Source organism: Larus michahellis, chromosome 3 (assembly GCF_964199755.1).
Source record: "Larus michahellis chromosome 3, bLarMic1.1, whole genome shotgun sequence".
Classification (NCBI taxonomy): Eukaryota; Metazoa; Chordata; class Aves; order Charadriiformes; family Laridae; genus Larus; species Larus michahellis.
Genome location: NC_133898.1, coordinates 101553207 through 101569095, shown reverse-complemented (window position 1 = coordinate 101569095; position 15889 = coordinate 101553207). Strand labels below are relative to the sequence as shown.

Sequence of the window (15889 nt, the reverse complement as noted above, 5' to 3'; positions counted from 1 at the left end):
GGAGCCAGACTCTTATCAGTAGTCACCACTGACAGAAAAAGAGGCAATGGGCACAAACTGAGGCACATGAAATTACATTTGAACACAAGAAAATGCTTTTTTACTATGAGGGTGGTCAAACCCTGGGGCAGGTTGCCCAGAGATGTTGTAAAGTCCCCATCTGTGGGCATATTCAAAACCTGACTGGGCATGGTCCTGGGCAACCTTCTACAGCTGACCCTGCCTGAGCAGGGGCTTTGAAGCAGATGATCTCAAGGACCTCTTCCAACATCAACATTTCTGTGATTCTTCAACTTCTTTCCTGAGTTTTATCTGAAAAATCAGCTTCATTTGGAGCTGTTTTCAATCATTTTAGCCTAGAATTATTGTCCATTACTTATCCACACTGAAGCTCATCAGGTTTTTTTTCTGCCCACTTTTGTGCAGTCCTCTGTGGGTTCTTCATTTTTGGCATGCCATATGGCTACCTGAAAGAGCACGATTTTATCTGCAGACTTGGAGATATCACTGTTCATTCCTGGTCATTGGTCATTGTTGAAAATGCTGAATAAAATCAGACATGGTGTTAGTCTTCAGGTAATGTATGACTGACCTCTCTCTGTCCTGGAATAATGAACATTAACTCATACCATTTGCTTCCTGTTCTTTAACTGGCTTTTAACAATTTCCTCCAGTTCCACATAACTTTGTTGCTGTTGTTATTTGGGGTTTTGTTTTTGGTTTTTTTTTGCAAATTCAGAAGTATTATGTCCACTGGATTTAATGAGAAGCTCACAGAATTTCAGCAGGTAAGTGAGGCAGAATTTGCTTTTAGAGAAGCCATGCTGACTGTAATAACATCCATATTTGTTGTGTGCTCAGTAGTCTAATTTTTTTCACAGAGCTATTGAAAACGATATTTTTAGTACTACACCAACGCTTGAAGGCTGTGATATTAAACTAGTTTGTTTGAATTATTTCCAAACCTTTACCCTATGGCCAACCCGAAACCAATCACTCCCCTTAAGTTTCTTTTTCTTTTTCTTTTTTTCTCTAGCTCTACTTTCCTTCACTACTCAGTAACAACTCAAACTCTTCTGTGTGTTCTCTCTAATCTATGTTACTTACCCCTTCCATATCACTACATCTATCTCTTACCAGTCTTCCATGTTATACTCCGTATCTTGTAAGTCAGCACTGAACATGGATTTTAATCTCCTTCCTGATCTGTTACTCCATACTTAATTTCGTACCAGTCTTCACTTACTGGAAAGTTACTTTTAGACATGTGGCATGGCACAAATCTGCTCTTCTGTTTCGCAGGCCCGTAACGATCCATTTCCCAGTGACTCCTGCTGCCAACGGTACCAGCTGTTCTCTATTCATGATCGGTCATTTTAGGCCTGGCAGAGAGGGAGGAAGTTCCTGGACCCACAGGTAAACCCAACCCTTCTGCTTCACACCTGTACTCTGGAACTGATGTGTTCATGGTTCTGATGTCTCTAATGAGGATAGGCTAATATAAGAAAACTTGTATTTGAGGGCAAATTATATATTATCTCTCTTTACTGCCATATTAAATTTACCTCCCTTGAGGCAGAGGGGATTACAGAAATTTGGTAAAACATATCTTTTGTAATTCTGCGTATAAAGGTTTTGGGGGATTTTTCTCTATAATGTGATTTACAGCTGGGAAACTCAAAATGAAAATTTAAACCTATAATCCTAAAAATGCTTTTAGCTAAAAATATATTTTAGGCTACTATGGAGAATTTTATGTGACTTTGCACAGAGCATACACGTTCTTATAAAGTGAAATGGTTAATTCATCATTACAATAGATTCTTGGAATGAAAATATTTTTTGAAGATTATATCTCCTTTTCCAAGATTTTAATCTTTAAAAAGTGAACTATTAAATATTCATACTTCGATAAAATTATAAATTCAACTATGAACTATTTCAGCCACAGTTGCAGTAATGTCAGAATATTACTATGCTAGTATGCAGACACTTGAACAAAAACCATGAAAATTCAATGTATGGAGAGGGTTTTTTAATAAAGAATGTTAACCGTGTCCACATTGCAACGTGGGAAAGGTGGAAATGAAAGCTTATTTCCTTGTAAAATTCTAGGTATTTTGAATATAGTATTTAAGAAGAGAGCAAGCATGACAACATTCTTGCTTTCATTAATACACTTAGGTGTATTATCTAAGTTTAGATATCTATGACACAAGAAAGTACATGTGAACTAAATATCTAGAAATTTCTTATAATTAGGTGTTAGGGTTTAGGTTAAGACCAATTGTTCTAAGGAAATTGCTCTGGGGAAATAATTTTTTTAGCCTGTAGAAGGATGCCATGGGTAAATTAATCTCTCAGGTTAAGACATCCAAATTTACATAATTGTGTGGTTACATGGTTATGTAGATGAATGCATGCGTGCCTGTGGCTCTCATGTTCCCACTATTTTCAGTTGTGAAGCAGCTAATACCAGTCAGTGGAGCTTAGAGAGTGATTCAGCTAACACTAAACATTGTGCACTTGGTTGATTAAATCTCTTAGCTCCATTTTGTGTTGATTAGATACTCATTGACTGCAATAGGAACTTGGACACTTAGCTCTTATACCAACATGTAAACACTTACATTTAAGGATTTTAACTTTGTGGATGTCTAGCTGAGACACAAACCAATGCCAGGGAGAGATGAATCTCCAGAGCCTTGCAAATTCAAACTTGGTATTGATGACAAAATTTTGCATGGGAGACCATGATACGGGTTTACAGGCTCAGCCATTCTGCTAAAAGTGCATATGTTAATAATAACTGAATCGCTTTTGTTCACTGAGGATCTGACTAAGAACACCAGCTGCTCTCAAAGGATAAGCTCTTGCCATCCCTACTCATGTAAGGTTAAGTCAGTTGGTGTGTCATACAAACAGGGAACACACATGAGCATTTGACATCAGAGCCCAGGGTCTTGAGTTGTTCAGTCTCCTGACCCAAGTGTGTCTTCTCCCAGATGTTATTAGAGGATGAAATATCATCCTTTCTCAAACATAAAACATTTGAGATGTGTAAGGAGGAGAAGAGCTGCAAGGAGTTGTTTTTTTCTTACTACTAGTTGCACTCAGTGTGTTCTGTGCCTCAAATAAGCACAGTACTAACAGACTTTTTCAGCTACCCGAAGGAGTTTGGAGAAAACTAGCAAACTTAAAGGTCATAAAGAGGATAAAGGATAGGTAAATTTGCGTATTTCACTTTCACGGACATTCATACACTAGAGTTTCAGCCACTTTACTCTTTAATATCTATTACAGATTATTTCTAATTCCATGTTCAGTGCTACCAGTTTTTCTTAGCTGATAACATCTATAAATATACAACAATTTTTCTCACTACCTTTTGCAAGCTCATGTGCAGGCATTATTTTGCTATTCTTGAAGAGCTGTAAAAAAAATTAAAAAATAGAAATTACAGGAATACAAAGTAATTTAAGAATTACTAGTGAACATCTCTAGTGAAGGACAGTTATCCAAAGAGTGAAGAGACCTTCTGTCTGTAAGGTGATGGAAAAGATTTTGTTGATTGACAGCCTGATTATACCTGATAATATTAATAAATATTTAAATTCTATCATCTAATTTCTGCACAGGATGGTAATGTAGTAAGGAAATAAAGGGAGCTCATGGGATAGAATAAAGAATTGTATTAATATAGTGGAAGTTCTGTCACCTCACAACAAACTAATTCATTAAAGTGTATAGTGTGATTACTTAGGTGACTTAATTTAGTTAAGATTTAGCAAGAATTACATTGCTTCTCCAACTATTCAAAAACCCACAATCACTTATTTAAAAATAAATTAATAGAACTAATAAAAAATGTTATTCATTTAGAAATTCATTGTGGAGTATGATATTAATAATCTTGTAGGGAAAAAAGTCCTTCCCTGAAGAACAATATGTCAGAAAATTATTCATTTACAGGAAATGAACCAAACTGTCACATAAGCTACTGTAAATAACATGGGTGGTCTTATATCTGCCTTGTAAAAAGTATCTTCTACAGGCTCAGGCTGATATGTTCTATGGACACTAACATATAGCCTAAATATGGTTGGATCTTGGCTATTAATGAATTTTGAGACAGTAATAAAAAGTAACTTTACTTTTTTTTTTTTTTTGCTTTAAAATAAAGTAGCTATTAAATCAGTTCTTCTGTTTTTTATTTTGTGGGGAACATTTTACTTGTACAAAAATAGTAAATAAAATTTCAAATCATGATGTCAGGGTAAAAAACTTCTTACAAGCCCAGGTTATTAAATAAAAAATGGAAGTGATAAATAAACTCCTTTTCATCCAAATTTTTAAGACGACACTGCTGCCAATATTGAAAAACAATGTGCTTTTGCAACACTGAAAATACAAGGAAAAAAACATTTCCTGATTTGAGTAATCTTTTAGTATTCTGCCCTACATTTTGTCATCCAAAGTGTTTACTTCATCACAGCTCAAGCATACATCCCCAAAGCATGTTATAAGCAATATACTTAAAATCTGTACAACACCCACGAATGTTTGCACATTGTCATGTGTTTCCAAGTTATTTTAGAGCTGACAGTCTCACTTCTTTTATAATAGCGCAATTTCCACTTTTTACTGTAGAACTAAGTATTGTTATTCAATTCATGGTCAGTAATCTTTCCCAATTTTTTTTAACAATTTGTTACAATTAATTTGTTAAAGACTTACTAGCCATATTGGATTAGAGTGTCAGTGAAATGTACAATTTACTCTCCAAGGTCTTGATTTACATTTAACTTTGGGAAAGGTAACTGAAATTCGCCTTGACATAACATTAATAATAGGTAAAATTGAGTGCAAGTTCGCTAACTCCTTTAAAAGGATCACTGAGCTTCTCAGCATTTGAAGCTACTTCATTTAGTAATTAACAGTAAACTAGAAGAAGCATACATGTCTGGTGTTGTCCCAGAGTAATTGTACTTGTGTATTGTAAAGTGCTATCAGACATATATTCAATCATTATATTTGTTGAGTATACTTAATGTTGAGTTGATATACTCAACAAAACTCAACAAATATGAAAGCTGTTATAAATAAGTGATGGTTTTTTATCAATAAAAGCAAAAAAATAAATTGGGTGGTTATCAAAACACATATCAAACTATTATCAAAAGGCATATTATCAAAACGCATAGGAAGTTTTAAAAAAGAGACTACTGAAGTAGTCATGAAATCATGCCAGCCAGGACAGTACATTTAAGAAAACTTAAAGCTACTAGGTTAGACAAGCTAATTTATTTCATTTGGTGTAGTTCCGACAAGTCTTTGTTGTGTATACATCTTTATTACTTGCTAAGATAGATTGATCTGTATCGTATTTGTAGGAGTAAATTATAGCTATTTGTACTAGAGTGATAACTCTAGCAGTCAAGTGACAATTGCCTAAACTACTTTAACCTCAAAAGACATATGAAAAGTCCTGTCACATATTCTCATCATCTAATTTAAGGGCATTTACCTTAACTCTTAAACTAGAATATTCCTTTATTGCTGAACTAGTCTCTTCAGGGCCTTGGTTGCCTGAATCACTCTCCAGAAACGTAAGTCCCTAGAAAACACAGTCTTAATGAAGGTAGCCTAATCGAACATGATGTGAATGAAATGTGAACTTGCTGACTTTAAATTTAGAACAGTTACTAAAGAAGCATGTATAGTATCTGAATCAGAGAACAGGGAAATGAGCTTTGCATTTTTATTTTCACATTGGGGTCCTCTGTGGCTGACAGATATTATGGTCTCTGGCGTAGAATAGGTATCTGGTCTGGAGAAGAACTGAGTCTCTTAATCATCGATCGGTTTCACCTGTCAATAAGTTGCTTCACTTGGATACACAGAAAGTGAGGACAAGTACTGCCCGTGGACCATGGTGAAATTACAGTGTAACACAGCGGCTAATGAATGGTAGTTTATGACAGAGGTTAAATGCAACAAAGGACACTGAGGAAGACTGAAACTCTAACTTTGAAATTTCTACTTTAAATTGTTTTAAAAGCAGGTTAAAAATAATCGGAAAAAAGGGCAAAGAAAAAAAAAAAAAGCTGGTATTCTCTTACAGAAAGCATTTCATAATAAAAGATAAATATTTTTCAAGACCTGAATTGTGGGAGAGATGCAAACTCTTACTCTGGACATGCTGTCACAGATTTTACAGTACTTTTGAAACAAGCATGAAATATACATGCAGTGATGGGATTAAGAAAAAACACCATAACTTCATTAAAACCTCAAATGCAACATGCATTTTCTTCCTTAACATTAAAAGAACTATGGCCATTTCAGTGTCATTCGTAAAAATGGCCCAAAACCTTGACCATACTTTCTTCATTCTAGTGACACTGAACAGTGATCAGGGAATGTTTCACAGGATGTTTCTACAACTAAGGATCATAATGTCATAACTTACAGCTTTATCGAAGGAAAATGTCATCCTTGACAAACTGTTTTATTAAACCACAGTCAATCAGTTAAAAACAAAACAAAACCCAACAAAACAAATCACAAATGAGATTAAAATAGCCTGGAAATCTCTAATTTCCACCTTCTCTTCCCCATTCCTGCATCACTGTAGCTATCACCCCTGCTCCCTAGAGAAACACTAAAAAACAGATTTCGTAGTAGGAATATCTTCAGGCTGACCTTTGTGCTGACCTGACAGTGCAAGGGCTCAGGATTTGTCTGGTTTGTTTTAACCCCTGCTCTTGGGCCCAGTGACTGCTGCCTTCCCTGCTACAGCTTCAGTTCTGGGAATGGCCCCTGGGGAGGGGTGACCCCAACCCCACCTCAGTCACTGCCTGACAAACCATAGTGCAAAACCAGGGGGCAGCTGGGGACCTCTGCCGGGCTCCAGCTGGTAGCCTGGGAGAAGGAAGCAGATAATGATATGAAAACATGTAAAAGTAGCCTGAGATGAACCCTTGACTGACAGGTGAGAAACTTCCAGCATGAATGTCACACTCCTCCAGGCAAAGACCTCAGGATGCTGATGACTTGCTGCAAGTCTTGCCCCCTCTTCTTGAGGGAGAATGATGTATTACTCTGGGGACCAAGAGGAGCAACGGAAAGTTGAGCATAATACCAAAGTGAAAAACAGATAGTAGGAAGGTAATTTTGCATAATATTTTCAGGGGCGTTATTATTAATAAGGCTTTGGGTATTAATTTGTGCTCTGAGTGTTAGTAATGGAAAATTGAACTGTTAGGCTGCTAAAACACTAATTGTACAAACAATAAATTCTTCTCTCTACATATACATATATATAGTGAATTCCTTCTACAATTATGACCTTTTTCAAAGTACTCCGGCTGTAATTCACTGATTAAGTGAACAGAACATTTTAAACTAAAGCACCTGGATGATGGAGCTCTAGTAAAGTGGCTCTAAGCAAAACCGCCTCATTCTTATAGTATCTCCTGTCCCACAAGTGAGGAAGGAACTCATTATGGCCTGTAAAGAGGCTAATTGGACTATTGGGAAAGGCAGGAAATGTAGGTCTCCCTTACAGGAAAATGTGAAAAAAATGCAATAATCTTAAGTGCTCTAGAGAGGGTTGGTTTTATTCACTTCTCTTACCTCCCATCTTCCCACATAAGGAGTAAAAAGCCCCCCAGATTCAATAAAACATATTCAAATGGAAAAATACTGCTCCTAATGCACCAAACACTAAGGTAAGCACACTAAGCATTACCATTACAGAAGTATTCAAGGTATTGCTATTTCCTGTAGGTTTTGAATGAGTCACATTAATTTTCTGTGCATCTTCAGAACAGGACCACAACATCCATCAGAATTTCTGAGACATCCTCTTTGTTAGATGTATAAAAGGCATTTCCTCTGGTGGACTCTGGGGCCTGAGGAGCCTCCTTCCCAGCTGCTGGAGCCCAGTCCAGTGCACCCAGAGACCTGGGAGTCCCTCTGTCCTAGGCCAATGAATGCAGCTGTTGTTTTACTGTTTGCAGCCTCAAGCAGCAGCAAAGATGAACATGTATGCCAGAGATGCACACATGCAGAGGACCCTAACACAGACAGCTACACAGCCTGCCCACAGACAGGCACTGGCTTTAGCAACACACATATATAACACTACCAGAACCCACATAAAACCTATGCACGAACAGCCAAATCCTAGTTTTCTTCTCCGACTGATCAGGACTGAAGCTTGCTAGTAAAAAAACACAGGCCCTTACTCTCTAGGTCAAAAGGACAGACACATTTGTGCACCCCTTGAATAGTAGTGTAGGATGTCAGCTTATCTGATATTGATGCCCAGATCCCAGGCCTCCTACTCACCAGGCAGTCCAGCTTGATGTCTGCTAATGAATTACACATGCACATGCATGCATGTGCGTATACACACATGTGCACATATGCACACACACCAGGTTAGAGAAAAATATAAACATTCTGGTCTTCACAGTGGCTCGTGCCCAGGCACACAGGCCCTATCGCTCTTGGTCCTCTCTCCCCTTGCTGATGCTGGGACTCTCACCTGCTTCAGTTGGCACCAAGCACGGAAGCCACCATCACCCAAGGTCGGATGCCAGACACTACATTCACTCAGTGCAGACACACACTTCTAGGGTCTTTGGTCTCTCTTCAGGTGCTTATGCTGAGAACCTTATTCAGTCCAGCTGCCGGCACCACAGACATTAGGACCACTATCACCAGTGGTTTAACTCCAATTGCAGACCCCGTCAGTCACTCTCATCTCTCCAGTTTCTGGCATCTAGACTTTACAGCACTCACAGATGGGGAGAGAGTGAGATTACATGGAAAGAGAATTAAGAAAGCATTTAACGAGAAGAATGGATAGACTACAGATATTTGGTGCAGGGCTCAGTCAGACAAGCATACTGACCCACAACTGCTCACACACTACCAGCCTATTTTATAGGTCCTTCCTCTCTCTGCCCACCCTGTCCTTGTTTCACCCAGATTCCCTTCCTCTGAATATTCCTTAACAAGTCTAAGGGTGCAAATTCTGGTATGAATTGACATATTCAATCATAAGAATAATGGCATGCCTAATGTTAGCTGTTTGTTATTAAGTTGTGTTAAAAATGTTCTGTCAGGAAAGAGTAAAGAGAGTTTTGAGAGCTCAGTCAATGAACTAAACAATTAATAAAAACCAAAACCACATAACTGACATAAACATATACACTGCTATTTCAATAGATCCATTCTGTCATTGTGAACACAACAACTTGGACAATTTTCAATTTTACTTATTTTCAATAAATATTTGTAAATAATAATCTTAATTATAAATATGAAATAATTTTATCATAATTTTATTTACACCTCATCAATTTACAGTGATAAGGATATGTCATACTTTCATTCAGATCACGTGAACTAGTTACTGCCAGTGTCTTACCTCATTTTGGAAAAAAGGTATGTCAAAGTTTATCAAATCTTAAACATCATTTGCACATTTGGTATTATGTTTGTGTTTTCTGTGCACAAGTTCAGTATCAAAACAGAGGAATGTTTTGAATTTGTTGATGACCTCACACACTTAGAATAGCATTTGAGATACAAGATTCATAATTGCACAACTCATCTTGTCTGAGAACACAATACAGCCATGATTGAATATCAATAGAAAAATATCTGTTTTCATAGAAAAATGTCTGTTTTCACAGAAAAATGTTTGTTTTCACATGGGTTGTTTTTTTTAGGTAACTATTCTTGAAATTGCCTTAGTGCAAACACTTTTACACAGGATCATAGAAAGAAATGTAGACTTAAACCAACCACATTTGGTCAGAAAATAATTGGAAAATGATACTGTATGTCAGTCAATCAGTCCTGTTGCAAGGTATGCTGATGTAATACATACAGCAGAACCTGAGGCAATTTATATAAGAGCAGGAAAAAAGAGGTAAATTCATGAAAGTCTGCCTTCTCCTCCCATGATACTTATTATGTTTTTTTCACACTCATACTCTCCTTTTCTCTTTTGCAATCCTTACCAGCTACCTGAAGAATAGATTGCAATGGTTGCTTCCATCTGCTAGACTTGAGTGTATTGAACTGTTTTCATGTCATTATGGGTTTGGATTTACTGTATCTGGAAGGGTGTTCTTCCTGCCTTCTCCCCTCCTATCCCTCATTAGGTCAAAACTGCAAGGATACAGAAGATTTTTGTGGGGAAATTTCAAAAGCAGTGTGTCCTCACAATTTGAGTGAAAGGGATGACAGTAAGTGTTCTAAAAAGATATAGACCATGTGTGTGGGAAAAGCTAGTTCTAGAGAACCGTACTAATGGACTTTCCTCCTTTGAAAACACAGGTTTTTTTTTCAGTTTTCTCAGAATGGCACTAACCATGATGCAGTGAAGCAAAGGGAGGAAAAGGAGAGTAATACGAAACAGATTTATTTGGAATTATGTTTGTCTATATGACTTTTAAAAATATAGTTCTACACAGACTTAAATAAAATGGTAAAAAGAATGTTCAGTCTTTTACTATGAAAATAAATATTGGCTCTTGGATCCCTCTAACTCCCTTATGCTTTTTTCTTCTTTTTTTTGTTCTTTTAACTTTGCATCTCAATGTAATGATTTGTTTATATTCTATGATTCTCAGGGATAACTGATGCTTCCAAAAAACAGACATTTTAAAAAGTTTTACTTTCATTGGATATTCAAGTGCTAGTTTTATACTTAGATCATTCTTAAAGAATGTTCTTCTGAGTATTGCTGCTACTTTTTTACACAGTAAATCTCTGCTGTGAAGTACAAGAATGAATAGTGATTTAAGTTTGGCTGCTATCCTGACCCCCAAGAAAAACTGTTTACAATAGGATGTCTTTAGATACATTTTCTGATTCAAGCTTTTCTCATGAAAGCATCTTTTTGTCCAATATATCATAAGTAAACTGATTAATTTCTGAGTTGGGGTTTTTTTTTAATCAACACACTACTAAATCATGAGATTATTGACTCTTTAAATTATTTCTATCTTATTTTTCCAGCACATCTATTAAGAGGATGCTGAAATTATGAATAGAGGTGTCATGATCATTCTAAATCATCCAGCAAGAGCTTCTGATGCTATGCTTGCGAAACCTGTATTTCAGAACCAGTGGGTTAGTGATAATGATTCTTCCTTTGTCATACTGCCAATAGGAGAAAGGTACTCATGGATGGAATCCAATTATGAAAAGCCTCTATCATTTATACCATTTTACTTTAGTACATGAGCATCTTAGAACAGACATAAGGAAGTCTGATTTCTTCATTTTACAAAACCTGTTTAAAAACATCTGAGGAAAGTGCAAACAGTGCAACAATCATCTAAAATAAGTCTTTAAGTAAAGTAAAAGTTCACACCGTTATGATAACACAGGAAACCATTATTATAAGACAGGAAACAAAGATGTTTCTTACCTGTAAAGCCCTTGTCACATTCACAAAGAAATGTATTTGGAGTAACATTGCTGCAGTTACCATTGAAACATGTATGTGGCTGGCACTGTCCAACTATTTCTGTACAATTTTTACCTATTTAAAAGGGATAATAGGAACATTGAACTTTAGTAAATACTTATATTTTTTCCTGAAATTTAAAATTTATATGTAAAATAAAACATATTTAATAGGTAGGCGGATGATTAGATAGGTAATTTTACTAATGTTGGTTGCTAGTTTTCAGCAAAATTACTGAAGTCCTAAAGCAAGGCAGAAAGATATTCAGCTGCTGTAATATGAGCTATGGTGCTCAACCTTATCTGTCATACAGTTACAAATTCACTTATAGCTTAAAATGCAGAAATGCTATTAGTACTGTAGTATTTGTTTCTTTATAACATGAATCTACCTTACAGTTCCTTCCAGCATTGTGAACAAAAGATGTTCTCATGTGGAGTCCAATTTGACTGAATTTTTCTTAATATGCAGCTTTCTGGAAATTACAATTCCAATTATAAGTTGTTTATGTTATTACAGCATATGGGTCTAAATACCATATAATTATGCTTGTCACTTGAATTGTTGCTATGAAATTATTCACACTTCAACAACTTCTCAAATTTCTAATAGACTTCATATTGTGGGAGGCACTTTTTTTCTCCCTTACTTTTGTATAGCCACATCCATTACATATGATGGTTTAATCTCCTAGTCCTTCTTGTGTACATACAGCTTATTTACTGGATGAATATTGCCGGTACAAAATTGTGGCATTAGCCAACACTTTCCCATATAGGCTAACAGAATATTTTAAGCATCGCTTATTGATTACTTATGATGATTATTTTCAACAGAATTGCTTGAGAATCTCTCCATTACTTTGAATTAAAGTAGTACCAGATACTATTCGATATTATTATTTTCAAAGCATTTTACACAGCCCGCAGAAATCATAAAAGAAATAGAAAACATACTGCATACCATCAACATTTTCCACTCTCTTACTAAACTTTGAATAACTATAAAAATATTTTTCTCATAACATTGACTTATTCATACCTGCGTGATTTCTATTTGCAAATGCATTAGTAACCAAATTATTATGCAGCTTGAAAAGCAATTAAAAATAAATTACAGCAAACTTTATGCAACATAACCTTCATTTCTGTATTCTATGAACCTCACTCATTCCTGACTCATCAGCTGTGTTTTATAACATAGCATCACTATTGAGAGAGCACAACAGTGTGGTCCATCAAAGGAACATTGCTAGTATTCTGCTACATAAGTACAGAAGGAACTACAACGATCCTTTCTGTGATGCGAATGAATATTTCTGGTACTTTCTAAAGGATTTCCAAACTCCATTGCTCTGAACGCAGGAATAATATACCCATAATTTCCTTCATCCTCTTTTCTTTCTCCACAAATGGAGATAATGTTTAGGTAGGAATGTATCTAAGTATGCTGTACTCTCTGGCAGTCCAATTCCAAACCCAGATTAAATTTCTTCAATGGGTTTTAGGTAAGTACTGCAATATTTCCTAGATAGAATTAGGTAAGTTTATTCATTTGTGAAATATTTAATTTGTATGTTTAGCAAACTCCTTTGGAAAGGATCTTTACAGCACAACACAATCTGGAAGAAGACAGTAAGTATTTTGTTTTACTTGCTCTTCTAATTAAATGTTTGACTCTTCAATTAAAAACAAATTTTGATTTTAAAAAATTCTCTAGTGTAATTTAAAAGGTCTTTAAACTGAAAAGGGAAGTTTTGTGACAGGTTGGAAAAAACTGTTCCTTTCAACAAAACCACTTGCTGTTTTTCAGCAGTTTACTTAATTAAGTATTTTTTGGGAGCTTACTCTAAATGATTTATGTTCTTTGGTGTAATAACTTTGAAGTGCGAACAAAGAAACAAAGAAAACAGTTACTTCTGTAAGTTCACAAGTACTTACCAATGTCTCATGCTTAAGTGGGAAAGAAGTGTGATTAGAACTTATTCTGGTTTTCCCCACAATGTGCACATGAATGTAAGCAAGTATAAACTGTCTTCAGAAGACTGCACAGTCTCCCAGAAGTGACTACATGTAAAAGAGATAGTGCAGGTGTGGTAGTGGCAATGGACAATCAAATGATACAAAAACCTTGCTAATGATGTCCTCACTGTTTTACTATCCATTAAAGAAAATGTATGATCTATGTAACATTTATTCCTAGAGGGTAAAAGAAATACCTGAAAATTTTGGAGGACATGTGCATTCATAAGAATCTCCAGAAAGTTCTGATTTTGCAGTGCAGGATGCATTGTTGTGGCAAGGTTTAGTGGAGCACATATCAAACTTCTGGCAGAATCTTCCAGAATACTGTGAGAAACAATGGCAATTATATGCTTTTTCCCAAATGTGGCTTAGACATTTTCCATGCCCAGAGCATAATGGTGCATTTGGAGACTGTTGGCAAAACTGCTGCTTCACGGTTATATTTAGACGAAGGCCCATGCTGCACAATAGCGGGCCTCTCTTATGAAGCTCTGCAAAGTAATGAGTTCCAACACCAAGCCAGTTAGGGTCAACTTGGTGCAGTCCTCTTATCTGGCAAACAAAAATCAACCCCTTTTGAAGAAAACCAGCTTTAGGGCAGTTAATAAATTCTTCCTTGGAGACATTTACCAAATTCATTCCATAGGACTGAAAGGATGGCTCAGAGGAGATGAAGAGACTATCACCTAATTGAAGCTGTAAGGGGCATATCTGAGGGATACTGAGATTTTGTTCTTCGGAGATTTCCCCAGTTATAGTTTTATTCATATTCCAGCATTCGGTGTAAAAGTCTGAGCAGATGTTTTCCCTTGGTGTCCATTTTACTACACTAGGTTTTGGTTCCAGTCGCCATTCAGCAGTCATTTGCCTCTCACATATTACCTGCCCATTTACAATCCATAGTTGAAGAAAGCAGGCTAACATGTGAACTGCTGATTTCGTAGTCATTGTTTCACCTGGCAAATGGGAATTGTCTTTCACACCTGCTTCATTACTGAGGGTAGCTTCATAACAATTGTTCCTTAAGGTTATTCTGTATTTTCCATGGCAGCCTAGAATTCAGACAGAGAAAAACATATTTGTTTTCACACGAAATACAGTTGAATATCAATGCCTCACTACAAAAATAGAAAATACACAACAAAGCAAGTACTCTGAAAACCAAAGTTCCTTAGTCATATGCTTGAGGTTTTTGGTGTATCACAATCAAAGCCAGAAGCCTACAGAGTCCTCCAGGACCATTTAATTTATAGAAAAGTGTGTTTTGGCCCTTCAATATATCCAGCAATTTTCATTGCATGGAGATGAGTGATTACAGAACAGAAAGAAAATCAAAATAAGATAATGAAGCTTATTTTTGGAAGCCTTTTTTTTCTCAGTACATTTATCTTACACTTCAAGGTAGTGGCCTCTAAATTAACATTTACAAATGAGACAATTATTGTAAAGAATAAAGTGTATCTTATAAGGGAAGCCATTTAATAAAAATAAACAACAGCACTTATATTTTGAAAATTCTTTACATTTTTTTAATTTCTACACAGCACGTGTATTGACATGGGGATGTGTATATTTCTATACCTACATACCTACATACACCTGCTCTGTCTCTAAAGTGCATGCGGATTATGATATCACTTTAATTACATGGTTTAATTAAATGTCTTCCTCTTCCCCCATGTACTCAAAAAATATTTTTGAGCATATTTTGGACTATGCTGAAAGATCAAAATAGGACAGGAAAGATACTCTCTGTGGAAACCTTGAACTGGAGAATATTAAATGACTAACTGAGCTCTTGAAAATTATAGGATAATATTAAAGGGTGGTATTCAGTCTCTCCTGTTGTCACCTAAATTGTGGTGAAAACATCTAAAATTTAGTTATGTCCTGTTAGAAAATTGCTGTTCATGTGAACCTGTCCCAATGACCTTTGTGCAGCAGAGTGACCAGCTCTGTTTAAGCCTTTGAAGATACCAGAAAGGTATGCACTATGACAAACTAGTAGTAATAATAGCAGACTTGATGCTTTGAATATTAAACTCAGAAGGGGTAGAAACCGGATTTTCATCTTCCTCCCAGCATAGTTTTTGTTTTAATTTAACAGTTGAAGTACTCTAACCACCTAGCTGCACAGCCAGGCAAATATGCTAATTTCCAGTTCCTGTCTCTGTATTTCCACCCCTGGGAGGTAATTCCCCAGACTAAAAAGAAAGCACGTGGTTCTGCAAAGAAACTACTAGCCTTTCTACAGAATATTCATAGTCTTTCTATTCTGAGACCACTCCATTATCTTCAGAATCTCATGATGTTCAATGATACTATTAGATAATGTGCTATCAAATGTGTAGTTTGGATCATTTAGCAT

General features: G+C 36.1%; 1 protein-coding gene across 1 annotated transcript in view; it reads right to left on the bottom strand.

Moving 5' to 3' along the window:
- Positions 1-14484, bottom strand: part of EYS (eyes shut homolog) — an 875293-nt gene extending 860809 nt beyond the window's left edge. The window contains exons 1-2 of the mRNA XM_074581469.1: positions 13716-14484; positions 11459-11572 (exon numbers count right to left, since the gene is read on the bottom strand). Coding sequence (XP_074437570.1) covers positions 11459-11572; positions 13716-14469 — 868 coding nt within the window. The 5' untranslated portion in view covers positions 14470-14484. The remainder of the gene's footprint in view (positions 1-11458; positions 11573-13715) is intronic.
- Between the last annotated feature and the right edge of the window lie 1405 nt (positions 14485-15889).